The 13,879-nt window shown below is 45.0% G+C and overlaps 1 protein-coding gene across 2 annotated transcripts in view; it reads right to left on the bottom strand.

Annotated features, from left to right (window-relative positions):
• The window catches only part of CRYZL1 (crystallin zeta like 1), a 31,910-nt gene extending 18,106 nt beyond the window's left edge, over positions 1-13,804 (bottom strand). Inside the window, exons 1-4 of one of the 2 annotated variants that reach the window (XM_045852609.1) lie at positions 13,316-13,804; positions 4,617-4,688; positions 3,698-3,775; positions 1,758-1,830 (exon numbers count right to left, since the gene is read on the bottom strand). In XM_045852609.1, coding sequence (XP_045708565.1) covers positions 1,758-1,830; positions 3,698-3,775; positions 4,617-4,682 — 217 coding nt within the window. In that variant the 5' untranslated portion in view covers positions 4,683-4,688; positions 13,316-13,804. The remainder of the gene's footprint in view (positions 1-1,757; positions 1,831-3,697; positions 3,776-4,616; positions 4,689-13,315) is intronic. The other variant, XM_045852608.1, reaches the window with a different exon arrangement.
• Positions 13,805-13,879: the final 75 nt, after the last annotated feature.

Here is a 13,879-nt window from a genome sequence, read left to right as displayed (position 1 = left end):
CATCCTGTAAGTCACTCCCGGCTCTCACGTGCTCTCAACGCCCCAGTTCCAGTTAATCATTAAGCCCCGCTGACTTTACTTCCTCAATGTTTCTTGCATACATCCGTCTTCTGCGCCTCAGCCACCGCTGCCTAGGTTACGGGCTCTGTAGCCTTTTGGCTATTGGTCTCCAGCCCCAGGGGTCCTCCTACCTACCGCCTGGCTTGCCCCCAGTCTTCTGCCCTTCCCCTGGCTGCTCCAACCGCCTCCCCGAAGACCCCGGGGGGCGGGGGCGGCTCCTCTCCGGTCTGGCCCGGGCCTACCCACCTGTCTCACTGTCTGTGGGCGGCAGGGAGAGGAATCAGTGTTTGTATCATTCCTAAAATATTTGGTCCCTGATCTTCTATTTTATGTTTGAAGGAGAATTTTCTGGACGAAATGTTTCTCTGTGCCACAGGTCTTCCCTGCACCACCAAACTCTGCAACCCCCTGTACTGTTTAATTCTCACACACGCCTCTTCACTGGCTGCTGTGCCTTTGCCCCGACACGCTCTGGCTGAGTGAGTCCCCTCCTTCTGGGCCCACATTCCCCGCCGACTCCAGGACGCCGCCCCGCTCCTGGTCCCTGGGCCGCTGCGGCCTCAGAGCGCTCTCAGGAGGCCGCCCCGGCGTGGACCCGCCTTTTCCCGGACTGTGACTACTTCGAGGGCAGGGAGTTTATCTTATTTATCTTCACGTACCAAGCACTTAGCGAGCGCTCATTAAATATGGAATAAATGAGTACATAAATGGTTACTCATCTTCTGGCTATTCTAATTCTCACTTTCATTTTCCTACATTATGAGTAGAAGAAAGGAGGGGCCATGAAATGATAATTTATTATCATAAATGTGTTAGAAGATTACATTGAGAAAGTATCAAATATATTGTGGGTTAGAATTATAGGCAAAACTCAAAGAGTCTCTGACCCATTATATTACACACTCACTCACGTGTGCAGAAAGAGCAACCACATACCCATTAACCACAAACTTCCTACTAGCAGTGAATATGGCTAGTTAGAAACAAATCACTATTTCAAGTAATCAGCTTACTGTCCTGCATGTTCACACCATTACTTACTAAACAAAACAATTTTTTTTAAATTGAAGGCAATCATAAAATCTTACATAAAGGTTATTTCTCCCCAGAACCCATTTTTAGATGAGCAAACTGCTTAACTTTTAAATGCTCGATTTTACTTAAACTTTAAAATGTAACGTGAGCCCTGACCAGCACTGAGCATCATCCTGTGAGGTGAAAGGTCACCGGTTTGATTCCTGCTCAGGGCACAGGCCTGGGTCGTGGGCCCAGTTCCTGGTCGGGGAGTGCATGGGAGGCAACCAATCGATATTCCTCCCGCCCTCCCCCTCTCTCTAAATAAGTAAAAGTTTTAATGTGAATGTAATTACTATTACCTAAATTTCACCCTAAAGTCAACTTACAAAAGTAATTTATGCTATTTTGTAAACATGATAAAAAGGCTCAACATTGATTCATTCTGTTCAATGTGATTACTCACAGCTTTAGATACATAATCCCCAAACACTTACTGAAGTATAATAAGCTCTTTAATTATAAAACACCCATTAAGTTCTAGTTTTCTTTTTAATTTAAAAAAGGAAAACATTTTTGTATCATTAAACTTTGCATTTGAAGAAGTGTGTGTGATTTCACGTGCCAGGACCCAGGGAGCTGCCACGTAAAGTATGTGCAGCTGTGTACAGCTGAAAACTTACCCTCCAACACAATTCCAGCAATTTCTCTTCCAACGGGAAAGAACTCTTTCTCCATCTTCATTTCTGCCAGGAGCTAAACCATGACAAGAGCTGTTTACTGTCAAAAATAAATCCTGGCTTCTCATACAAGAAGAAAGCGAGAGAAAAAGTGAAACCACAAAAAACGCAAGCAGGATTCAGTTTTGGAATAAAGACAACGGAAGTTTCCCTACCGAGTGAGAAGCGGAGAGCCTGCTGAAGAACTAATTGATTCATAGGATTCGAGTGTGAGGGTGATGATCCCCATCACCGTGAACACACTCTGTTTAGTGCCTTTACTCTGCCAAACACGAAGGGAAATTACGGCCCAAATTTGCCAGGCGACTCCTTTGGGTGGGGCGCGGGGGGTCTGGGGACAGCGCTGATGAGTAAGGGGAACATGGCTAATGAGAACCAGAGGCTCCCGATTCTCTCGCCCTTTAAAGTCAGCTGAGTGTTCCTCGCAAGTCCTGGGTCAAGAAGCTCGCGGGGGGAGGTGATGGGTATACAGAGGAAAGTTGCCATGTAATCTCAAATTCATGCTTTTATAATAATACCAGAGCCACGGAACACAGCTGTAGGTATCACAGTGTTTTGGGAACAGGAAGCGGAAAAAACGGAAATGATTCCCTTGTATATTCTTTTCGTCTTTCAGTATTTAGCTCTGTAGCTACTTGGTTGCCAGGGAGCTCTCTCTGGCCCCGCGGAGCGTGCGCTGTCGCTGGGACGGCGTCCCGACGGGTGCGCCGGGTGCCCCCCCTCGCGCCCCGCGTGCCCGCTGGGCCAGGCCTCCTTCGCGTCCCGCGGGCATTTCCCTACGTCACCAGTTGTCACGACTGTCGTGTGTAACGGGTGTGCGACGTTTCGTTGAACTGATTCTACTCTATGATTTTTTTCTAATAGACATGAGATGATTCCCACACTGGGACTGTTTTCTCTTTCTTTTCCAACTGCTGTACCTTTTATTTCTTTTTCTAGCTTCTTGCACCATCTGGGGCCTCCAGTATACCCAGCAAAGCTAAGTAGAGGTTGTGACAGAAGCCTGTTTGTCTCTTTATTTTTCCCAGACTGGGATTTTAATGCATTTTTCATAGTTTTAAAAAGAACGCCGTGGCAGGGCTGAGCCCGGAACCCTGGTGACAGGGAGTAGGGCCACTATTCCTGGCGAAGGGCGTCTTACCCGTCCACTTCTCAGGGCGCGCCCGCCTTGCGGAGTTGCCCCTTGGAAGCCTAGAACTCTGTTCTGTATGTTCTCTAATGGGACTTTATGGCGGAAATTCTTTATTTTGATTCCCAGAAGTTATGGTGACTTTATAATCCAAGGACTTAAGTGTCCAATAAAACCATGTTATTGGTTCTTACAAAACTAAGTGCACGCGCCTGCTACATTTATCACAGCACATTCACCCCCAGCTTGTCACTGGAGAACATTCCACTTATTTCCTAGCCAATGATAGCAGATGCCTGGGGCAGTGTGAGGTGGGGGGGGCGGGGGTGTGTGACAGAGAGACAGAGAGAAAGGACAAGGAGCATAGGAACTCTACCTAAAGATGCTAGCTAGAAATGTCTATGAAACAGTTAAAAAATTCGTTGGTTAGATTTTTATATTTTTACTGTGTTTGTAATAGTATTTTCTTTCTTGCTTATAGGCCTTAGTAATTATAAATCATCAGCCTTTCACAATGTAAAGGAGTTTGTAAGATATTTTTACATAATAATATACAACTATAACTTCAATTAGACTACTAGTTTAATATCAAAATATACAAACTCACATTAATCTTTTTTCCTAGCAATTCCATTTTTCTAAGGATGATAATACATTTCTCGGCACTCAGAAGTTAGTTATCATAATATACTTGTACACTAAATATACTACAAAACTCTCATCTGACTTTCGGGCAGAATAAAAACAGCAGTACCTTCGTATTTATGTGGCTCAGAGCACACGCTTTAACCTGGAGCTTCACATAGTTCTCCTCTGTAACAGGGAGATTTTCCTAGAGCAAATGAAAAAAAAAAAATGACACATTCCTTTGAGACCATGTCTTTATGCTGTGAAAATTTTCATACATAATTAAACAAAATGAAATAGGCCCTATATCTTAGAGCTAACTTCAGGGGTGAAAAGTAAGTACTACTTGGATGTCACAGCTGTGGATTTCATAGCACAGCAGGAGTCTCTGGATTATGAGCACAACCCCATTTTTCTGTTATCTTCCACTAAGTCCGCAATCATTTAGGGGAGGAGTCTGAATCTCAGACAGCCTGGCTCCCACCGCTGGCATGATTTTGGCTTGCCACAGGCCTTTCAAACAACCACTAACCCGTGAAAATTCTACCATCTACACTTACAGTGGAAATCAACTAGAAACCACTTATAGCTCGGTGAATAAGGCAGCTCCGCAAAGCTCAGAAATTAGTGTGGGAAACAATGCTTCTCCACCTCTCATTTCAGCTCTGGAGAAACTGCATTTTCTGAAATAGTGCAACAGTCTGGAAAGTCACTTTATTGTGGTATGCTGAATAAGTTAATTTTGCAACGAATACGATTATTAAGGTTGTTCTGTATTCCTGGTATTTTTTTATGCCAATATCCCAGGGAACTAAAAACCCTTTTGTAGCAACTCTTTTAAAAGCGTAGCAGCAGTGCTGCAGTAGGGGCCGCCACTGTCACACCTGCCGTCACAGCCGCTGTCACAGCCGCCATCACAGTTGCCGTCACAACCGGTCAAAGGAAAGGACTCTGCGGCGTTTCACTCAAGTTCCGCTAGCAGACCACATAAACCTGAGTAAATACAGCTTTCTTGTTTTGTTTAACGATTAAACAATTTTTCTTACCCTTTCCTGAAATACAAACGTGATGTCTTCATTCGGAGAATTCTGTTGAAAATACAAGCCTTTCATAGTCACCTAAAACAAAATAAAAAATATGTTAAGTACACAAACCAACAAAACATCTTCCAGACCAAAAGAAAGCACAAATTAAAAAATAGTGCTCCAAGGGATAAAAGGGCAGCTGTAAGTATAGTTTTCAAACCAGTAAATGTGGATGACAGTTCCTGAAAGCGATATCGTAGGAGAGCAGGCCGCAGTCTGGCACAGTCTCAGCAGAGAACAGTGTTTCCCTCTCACTTCAGTGTTTCTCCCCATCTCCTCCCTCTTTTCCCCTCTCTCTAAAAAGAAATAAATCTTTTTCTTTAAGATTTTATTTATTTTCAGAGAGGGGAAGGGAGGGAGAAAGAGAGAGAGAGAGAAACATTAATGTGTGGCTGCTGGGGGCCGTGGCCTGCAACCCAGGCATGTACCCTGACTGGGAATCGAACCCGTGATACTCTGGTTCGCAGCCCGCGCTCAATCCACTGAGCTACACCAGCCAGGGCAAAAGAAATAAATCTTTAAAAAAAAAATAGGCATGCAAAGTCTTAAAAAAGACCATTAAAAAGGAAAAACTGGACCATCAAGATATCTGTGACAACTGTACCCCTAATTATTCTGTAACAGTTTACCACCATTTAATGGAAGTATTTAAACCTGTAGTCTGTCAAGGATTCCGCAGCTGTTTCTTTAATTTTTGTAGGAATTGTGCAGCAAGACTATTTCTCTCATTATTTTTTTAGACCGTTTTTTAAATCCTCACCTGAGGATATTGTTTTTATTGATTTTAGAAAGAGAGGAAGGGAGAAAGAAAGAGAAACATTGGTCGGTTGCCTCCCAGATGCGCCCCAACTGGGACGGAACCCGCAACCTTTGGGTGTAGGGGTGGTGCTGAGCCACCTGGCCAGCCTAGACGGTTTCCTTAACGTGGATTTTATGGAAGATAACAATACACGCGGGAACGCGCACAGAACCTGCAAGTGCACGTTTGTTCACTTGCAGGACGTGACGAAGTGAACGTGGCTGTCACTTCAGGAAACCCGTCACGAGGACCCCAGGAGCTCTTCTGTCCCCTTCCGGTCACTACCTCCCCCGCCCAACAATACTCAACACCGTGTTCACAGCGCACGTTGACCTGGCTGTTTGACTCTATGCAAATGGGATTATATTCCTTCTACGCCTGCTTGCCTTTCCTCAGTCTTGTGTCGGTCTCACCCAAGTTGTTGCCAGCAGTTGTGGCTCATTCATGCTCCTTGCCGTACAGTATCCCATACAGACAGACATGCGACTGTTTTCAGCCTGGGGCCTTCACAGATCATCCTGTTAAGAACATTCTTGCACACACGTCTCGGTGAAAGTACTATCGCTGCATTCGGTTCGTGAGTGAGGAGACTGAGTCTTACAGAGGCGAGGGCACACACTAGGGTCTCCTGGCACCAGCTGGGCCAGAGCTGGGCCAGGCCAGGCGCTCCCAACTGCAAAGTCATTTCTCTCAACCAGTACACGAGCACATCATGGTTTTCTACTGAGCTGCTAACATTAGGTTTTCCCCTTCAAACGAGACCTCTATGCCCTTCAGTTCAGGACTGACAATGAGTAAGTACTTGTTGGTAAAACTGGCTACATACTTTGCCGAGGCCAGCGCAGAATGAAAATGTGAGGGACCTCGTCCACAAATTATCAAAACTTCAGGATGGCGACAGCAGAGCATTAAAGCAAGTGTGGGTTCCTTCTGAGCAGGAGGTCCAGGGCCACACGGAAGGCCCCACGCCCATGAAACCAGCCGTGCGGAACCTTAGAGGATCTAACAGAGCCATATAAAGGGTTTTCACTGAGTGGTTTGGCAATAGTTACTGCTTTCTAGAATATGACAACCAAGTTCTAGAACTAAAAGAAATGAATAGACATTCAAGACATGATGTATGCAGCATGCAACAACAGAGTCTATAAAAGCAGGGTGAGCCAGGTCAGATGATTAAATGAATTCCAAGCCTTTGGCCGAAGAAGGGCCTGCGTGTGTGCACGTCAGCGCGCACGCCGGCGTCTGCGGGGGAGAGGGGGGAACCCAGGCCCGGATGCAGCCGCTGTGTATCCCTATGACATTGAACCTGTCCTCCTCCACCTAGCTTTCAAGGCTGTCTAAACCGCATCACCCACTGTCCCTAGTCCACCTTACTCCCCCCTTTTTCCAGTGCGCACCCTGTCTGATCCGGCCGTTACGACCTCAGACCATATGGTCACCCGCGGCTCCGGGCTTCCAGCACCGCGTGTTCCCTGAGACCGCGCCGGGCTTGCTCCGCAGGCTCTGCGGAGGGAACGAGGCTCAGCCCGCTCCCTCGCTGTGGTCTCCCCCGGCGACACCCCATCGGCCCCATCTGTTCCAGCGGCTAGGTTCCATTACACAGAAACGAAACCCGGCCGTATCCACTTACCGAGTGGGTTTGCCCCGCCACTGCTTGGGAGAGTCAGTACTCATTATTACGAAATAATAAAATTTCTGCTCTATTCAGTCTGGAGCTACTGGAGTTGCCTCTTTGAGAAATGGAACATTGACACAGCAACACCTTGATTTCAAAACATCTCCTTTTATAATTCTGGAAGCCGCCGACTTCTCTGCCCCCTGCATCTTAAAACATGGGGTGTCTCCCAGGTCAAGTCCCATGCACCTCACACCAGGGCACCCCAAGTTCAGAGGCCTGGGAAGGCAACTGTACTAACACAAGTATGCACAACGATGCCAGTACCTGTGGTGAGATCATCCTAAATGGTTCCTCCACATTTTAGGTTAAAATTGGCCTGGCTGGTAGAAAAAAATAATCTTTAGTTGGTCCAATAAAAAACCACATGGGGACAAAAATATCCTCAAAATTACAAAGGGAAGAAAGATAAGTGTTTTTACAAAAGCGGCAAGAAAAAAGAGGAAATACTGTTTTGCAAACCCCAAAAGAGAGTACTGAGTTCTCGACACCGAGAAAATGGTAGAATGGATGGTACTGGAGGCCCATGTGGTCCCTCAGGTATTGGTCCAGGTTAAAGGGGACACCCAGTCCATTACTTAACAAAATTTTTATTGAATGTAAAGATACTTGCACACAGAAAATAAAATAAATGACTGCCTAATAAAATAAAGTAAAATATATACCATTTATAATGCCACTTCCAAGAATAAATGCTATGTAATTTCAAAATTACATGTACCACTCCAAACTTTCTTTTATCAAAGAAGCAATACATAAAACTTTTAAGTAAAAATGAACCTGTTTAAAAATGTAGGCTGATATGCCTATAAAAAGTATATAAGCTTACACTTTTAAATAGGTTTATTTTTCCATGTACACTAGGTTTTAAATATATTTGACATAAGTCCACACATTGAGGATTATGTTTGTAATACTTTCTATTTTTATAATGGTCCACATTAAATCTATTAAAATATGTAGAAACAAAAATTAAGGCACCTATCTTAAATAATTTTTGGTAAAAAGCAGAGGTCTTAGAATAAATTAAATATTTGCTATAAACAACACTTCAAGAAAGTAGTTAATAAAAGTACTGTTCTTTTAAGGAATTCTAAAAACAATCAATGGGAAGACATTTCCAATGGCTTCCCTAGTTTCAACAGCAACACAGACTGCTCCTGCTACATCTCATTCCCAAGGAGCTCATCTACTGATGACTATAAATAAAACCTCTGCAGATCATCCTTTTTAAAAAGGATATTTTATTTATTTATTTTTAGAGAGGGAAGGGAAGGACAGAGAGAGAGAAACAACAATGTGTGGTTGCTGGGGGTCATGGCCTGCAACCCAGGCATGTACCCTGACTGGGAATCGAACCTGCGACACTTTGGTTAGCAGCCCGCACTCAATCCACTGAGCTACGCCAGCCAGGGCAGATCATCCTTTATCTGCACTTTCAGACCAAAAGTGCTCTGAGTATCAGGTCCATCTCAAATCCAAGAGATGTACAACTGGACTCATCTTTCTCCAAAACAAGCCTTTGTTGTACTATTCTTCCATCACGAAGGATATAGTAAGAGTCTATCACCATTTTTTCTCTGTATTACAGTAAGGTACTGGCCCGACAGCTTCCTTTTTCTCTGACTGTCCCGGCTCGCCTGCTCACTTTTTGTTTTGATGGGTGTTAGCACCAGTGATGTGCGCACGCTGTGGCTACTGAACGGCTTCATTCCCTTCTCTTGCCTAATCCACCTGCTACTCTAATTCCTTAAAGTCTGAACTCTTTACATACTCAAATTTCTATTATTTGCCCTGGCTGGCGTAGCTCAGTGGATTGAACACAGACTGCGAACCAAAGCATTGCAGGTTCGATTCCCAGTCAGGGCACATGCCTGGGTTGCAGGCCACAGCTCCCAGCAACCACACATTGATGTTTCTCTCTCTCTCTCCCCCTTCCCTCTCTAAAAATAAATAAATAAAATCTTTTAAAAAATCCGAATTGACCTTTCATTTAAAAAAATTTCTATTATTCCCCAACACAAACTTTGTAATATTTATTTATTTTTGTTTAAAGAGAGGGAGAGAACATCAATGTGTGGTTGTCTCTTGAGCGCCCCCAACTGGGGGCCTGGCCCACAACCCAGGCATGTGCCCTGACTGGGAATCGAACAGGTGACCCTTTGGTTCACAGGCCTGTGCTGAATCCACTGAGCTACACCAGCCAGGGCAAACTTTGTAATATTGTGGCCACTTCTGGTTCAGGATTCAGTTATAGTATTCCTTACCCACTCTCCCTTCTGTTTGTCAGAAAGCAGAGACACTGTCAGGAAGCCAGGCTACAGAAAAAAAACGGGTGGGTCAATCCTCAAACGCAGCCCCACTTGCTCACTGTTGCGCCAGGACAGGGGCACAGCATCGAGACACGAGCTGGACTGTCAGGGGTGAAGTCTTCAGTTACACTGAAGAAGTGACTGCATACTATGTTTTAATAGTGTCCTTGCTGACCTGTGAGAATTTTCATACATACCCACGCATCAGATAAAGAAGTATGTCAAACCACGTGCCCAAACATTTGGTGAGAAAATTTGGTCAGCAAATCACAGTAACTAGATGGAGGTTTGGTTCGTCATATTTTGCCATGTATAATGCTCATGTATCAGCCCAAATTTTTGAGGGGAAAGTAACGGTGAGCATTATACACGAGCATAATGACTACACACCATGGGCATGAGAATCCTGCATATAAAACGCACAAAACGTGGGTGCGCATTGTACACGGCAAAATACAGGTAAATGCCATACTCTGCAGGCGGTGAAGCACAGTATACTACTTGGGTAGGGCCGCTCTGCCTCTTCAAGGGCGTGGTGGAGCGTGGTCTTAACAGCTGGAGGGCATCTCTACGTTGCGTAGGCAATAGTCTCTGGAAATCTATATTCTCTAAGGACGCTTGCGTAAGCAATGAGCATGCAGGTGTCCGTAAGGTGGGCACAGGAGACCCTGTGATAGTGGCTCACACCTACCTAGACGCAAGGAAGCATTTCTAGATGATAACATGTTGTGAGAACCTTTACTTTCCCATTTTAGTTACATAATTCAAACTTAGGGAAATGCATGAAGTTGCACGGCCCCTAACACTGGAAGGATTTAACCAGAGGTTGAACACACCCTTACTGTGGCATCGAAGGGGAATTCGGGCATCAGTTGCGGGGAAAGGGAGCTGAGATGGCCATGTTAATGCCTCTTGTGATTATGACCATCTTGATTTCTACGAGCATTGCCAATACATACTCAACTGAACTTACACATCTGAGGCACGATCTTGACTTCTCACACAGCCTGAGATCTCAAGCTAGGTGAAGAATTAGGAAAGGAAAAATGTTTCTTTCTGATACAGGCTTTAGGCAGAAGTCAAAATAAAGGCATTTGCTCGGAGACGGCAGATCGTTGCCAATGCACACAAATGGTCGCTGCCGGCTCGCGTCTGTTGGGAACAGTGGCCCCCAGCGACAGCCTCTCTTAAACCTCAGAAAGTGTTTTCAGTAACTCCCCTGCCCCCGAGAGAGCTTCACTTGTATTATGTACTGATTCACACTTAGGGTTCTTACTGGAGGCACTCCCCTGCCAGCACCTCTAGCCCGTGAGTAGCGGGTGGGTGGGGGATGGGATGGTCATGACTTTAAGGATGGTGAATCTTCGGTGCAGTTACTATTCACTGTAGGGCCACTCAATACATTGAGATTGAGAACAACAGAAATGTAACTTCCATTTATATTTTTAATTAGCATCATATTTTCCCCTAATGACTATGGCGAACAATGAAGCCAATGGTGTGATGAATGAGTGAGTCTTCTCTTTCTGCTGTCTCAGTACTGTGACTCTGGGGCAGTGCAGGTGGTGACGAGAGACATCGGCCCCTGAGGGATCGCCACATCACTACTACACGGTCCCTCCTCTCCGGTGGACTTGACCCGTCTTCTCTCCACTGGCTACCGTTACTGCAGTCTCTAAATGCCTTTTTACTTTTACAACTTTCCAAGTCACTATAGCGTATCTTTTTTTAAAAGATTTTATTTATTTCTAGAGAGAGGGAAAGGAGAAAGAGAGGGAGAGGTACATCAGTGTGTGGTTGCTGCTCACATGGCCCCCTACTAGGGACCTGGCCAGCAAGCCAGGCATGTGCCCTGACACGGGGAACGAACCCAAGACCCTTTGGTTCACAGGGCAGCACTCAATCCACCGAGCTACACCAGCCAGGGCACACCACAGTATCTTAAAGAAACCATTTCTTGCTTCAGATGCAAGACAGACATTGTAATTTGGGTTATTTACTAATAAATTCACAATTGAGAGAAAATAATTTATAAAGTTTCGCATTTATTATAATGCATGAAATTAGAAGAAAATCACTTTTGCAAAATACTGTAGTTTAGCTGGTGTGGCTATATGTATTTTCACTCTTCTGCTCGTAAAACCTCTCCTCAGTTTCACGTATTACTTACTGTTCACTGGTCTAGAAAAATCACAAAGTTGTCTTTGAAATATTCTATGTGAAGTTCCCAAAAAGCAAGAAAACATTTTTATCAATTAAAAACATGATTTCACTAAACACAAAAGCAAAGTAAACCACGATTTCACAGTGAAACAACTTAAGTCCCAACTTTTCCTGTCTTTCAGGGGGTATGCAAACAAATCAAGACACAATAATGCCTAAGGTACTCGTCCAGAGGTCTAAAATCCACGTTTGAACACTCTTCTTCAATCCAGAACTTTGATTTTGAATGCACAGCACCCAGAGTTGTAAAACTACCAAAATATTTCACTGCATCTGACATGCAACTTGATTTTGCATGGGGAAACCTTCTGTGTTTCAAATCTCAACACCTCACCCCTGCCATAAACTGGAGCAGAGGCATCAAGGAAGTGAAATTAGTCATAAAAGGTAGCAACTACGCACTGCAGTGGTTGACCAGTAGGATTTAGAAATCATAATTGGTGGGAGTTTGAATCCTGGTTCTCCTACTTGCAAGCTACATGGTTTTGGGCTATTTAATTTGAACCTTCTGGGCCTTAGATTTCATTCCTATAAAATAGAGGTAATAGTAGTTAGAACAGAGCGTTGTGATAAGGATTAAATGATACATGCAAAGCACTCTACGAAAACAGCGTTCCTAAGTGTTGGCTATTTTTACTATTATTTCTGTAAATTGGGCAGAGAACCTCTGAAGCATTACAGTTCCGAAGCCCACCTCAAAGGGTTTGGTCGTCACAACCTGAGATTTAACACCTTTCAGTTCCTGCTGTGGGAAACTATACCATCTGGATCTGCGCTGTCCAATAAGGTGGCCGCCAGCCACAGGTGGCTAAGGAGCACTTGAACTGTGTCTAGTCAGAATTAAGATGTGCTGTGAATGTAAAATATACATCAGATTTCAAAGACAATAAGAAAAAATGTATAATATCTTGATTTTGAAATATTTGATTGTGTTGAAATCATACTTTGAACATGTTGAATGAAATGAAACATTATTAAAATTAATTTCACGTTCTTCTTTTCATACTTTTGGCTATGACTACCACAAAATTTAAAGTTACGTCAAGTGGCTTGCATTACATTTGCACAGAGCTGATGTAGAATCTCTCAGCACCTGGGAGCTCCGTGGAAACGCAAATGCTCCGGCCCCGCCCCACCTACGGAACCACACTCGGCACGTCAGTGGGTTCCGAGGTGGTTCTTAGGCTCGCTGCAGAGTATCGGTTTTTAGCTGGAGAGGGCATATCTGGCCTAAAGCCACATACATGAGAATACTCTTGCTTTATTTAGGTAATTGCTCCAAAACAGCAAAGTGAAAGAGCAGCAAGCAGTAGCAGAGAAGGAAGAAAAAGAAACTCAAATTATAGGATCAAAAAAACCAACCCGGGAGATTCAGTGGACGGGAACTGCCAGACTTCTACCGTCCTTAGACACGGAGGGATAGGCAAACCGAGAGAAAACCCGTAAGGACTAGGAAATCGCCAGGCTAATCAAGTCTTCCCCGCCCCTCGGTGAACTCGGCTAAACTAGGCCTGGGCCCGAGGGGATCTGGGGTTGCGGTGCGGCGCGAACCACCATCCGCCCCAGGGCTGGATGGTAGCGCGGGTCGTCTCTCGATCTTTCGTCCAAAGACCGGTTTTCCAAGACACACGACGCACTAAGTGGGACTCACCTGCCTTCCAGAAGCTCTAACGGCCTAAGCCTCCGCCACCGCCACCTTGGAGTCCTTACGCAGAGAGCCCGCCCTCGTTGGCCCAGGCGCTACTTCCATTGGTCAGGCCGCTCGTCACTCCCGGACTCCCGGAGGCTGGAGAGAACGCCATAGCAACCGAACTCTGAACTACAACTCCCGGCATGCTCTGCTAGGAGCAGCTAGGCATTGCCCAGGGGCTACCAATAAACGAGTGAAGTTGTAGTCACCTAGAAGGGCTCCGTTTTATGCAAATTTCAGCTCAAGACCACACCCTTCCTCATTCCAACCGTTTTCCCTACCACCTTCCTTGGATAGTGCCCCGCCTCCCTTTTCGCCTCTAAGTTTTCTCCTTTAAGTCTTCCTTAGCTAGATTAGTTGAGTGCATCCTAACTAGTGTCTCGCACGACAACGGGCAGATGCACTGAAATCGTGGAACAAAAATTCCACAGGCCCTGTCAGGAAAATCCCAGATCAGAAGCCTCTGGTTACGCCTTCTGGATTCTCCTACCCCGCCACCCCTTGGAGCTTCTATTTTTTTACTGG

The sequence above is a fragment of the Phyllostomus hastatus genome, unplaced genomic scaffold (assembly GCF_019186645.2).
Source record: "Phyllostomus hastatus isolate PE091 unplaced genomic scaffold, TTU_PhHast_1.1 phas_contig_948, whole genome shotgun sequence".
In the NCBI taxonomy this organism is placed as follows: domain Eukaryota; kingdom Metazoa; phylum Chordata; class Mammalia; order Chiroptera; family Phyllostomidae; genus Phyllostomus; species Phyllostomus hastatus.
The sequence above is the reverse complement of the archived record's forward strand: the minus strand, read 5'-3'. Positions and strand labels throughout refer to the sequence as shown.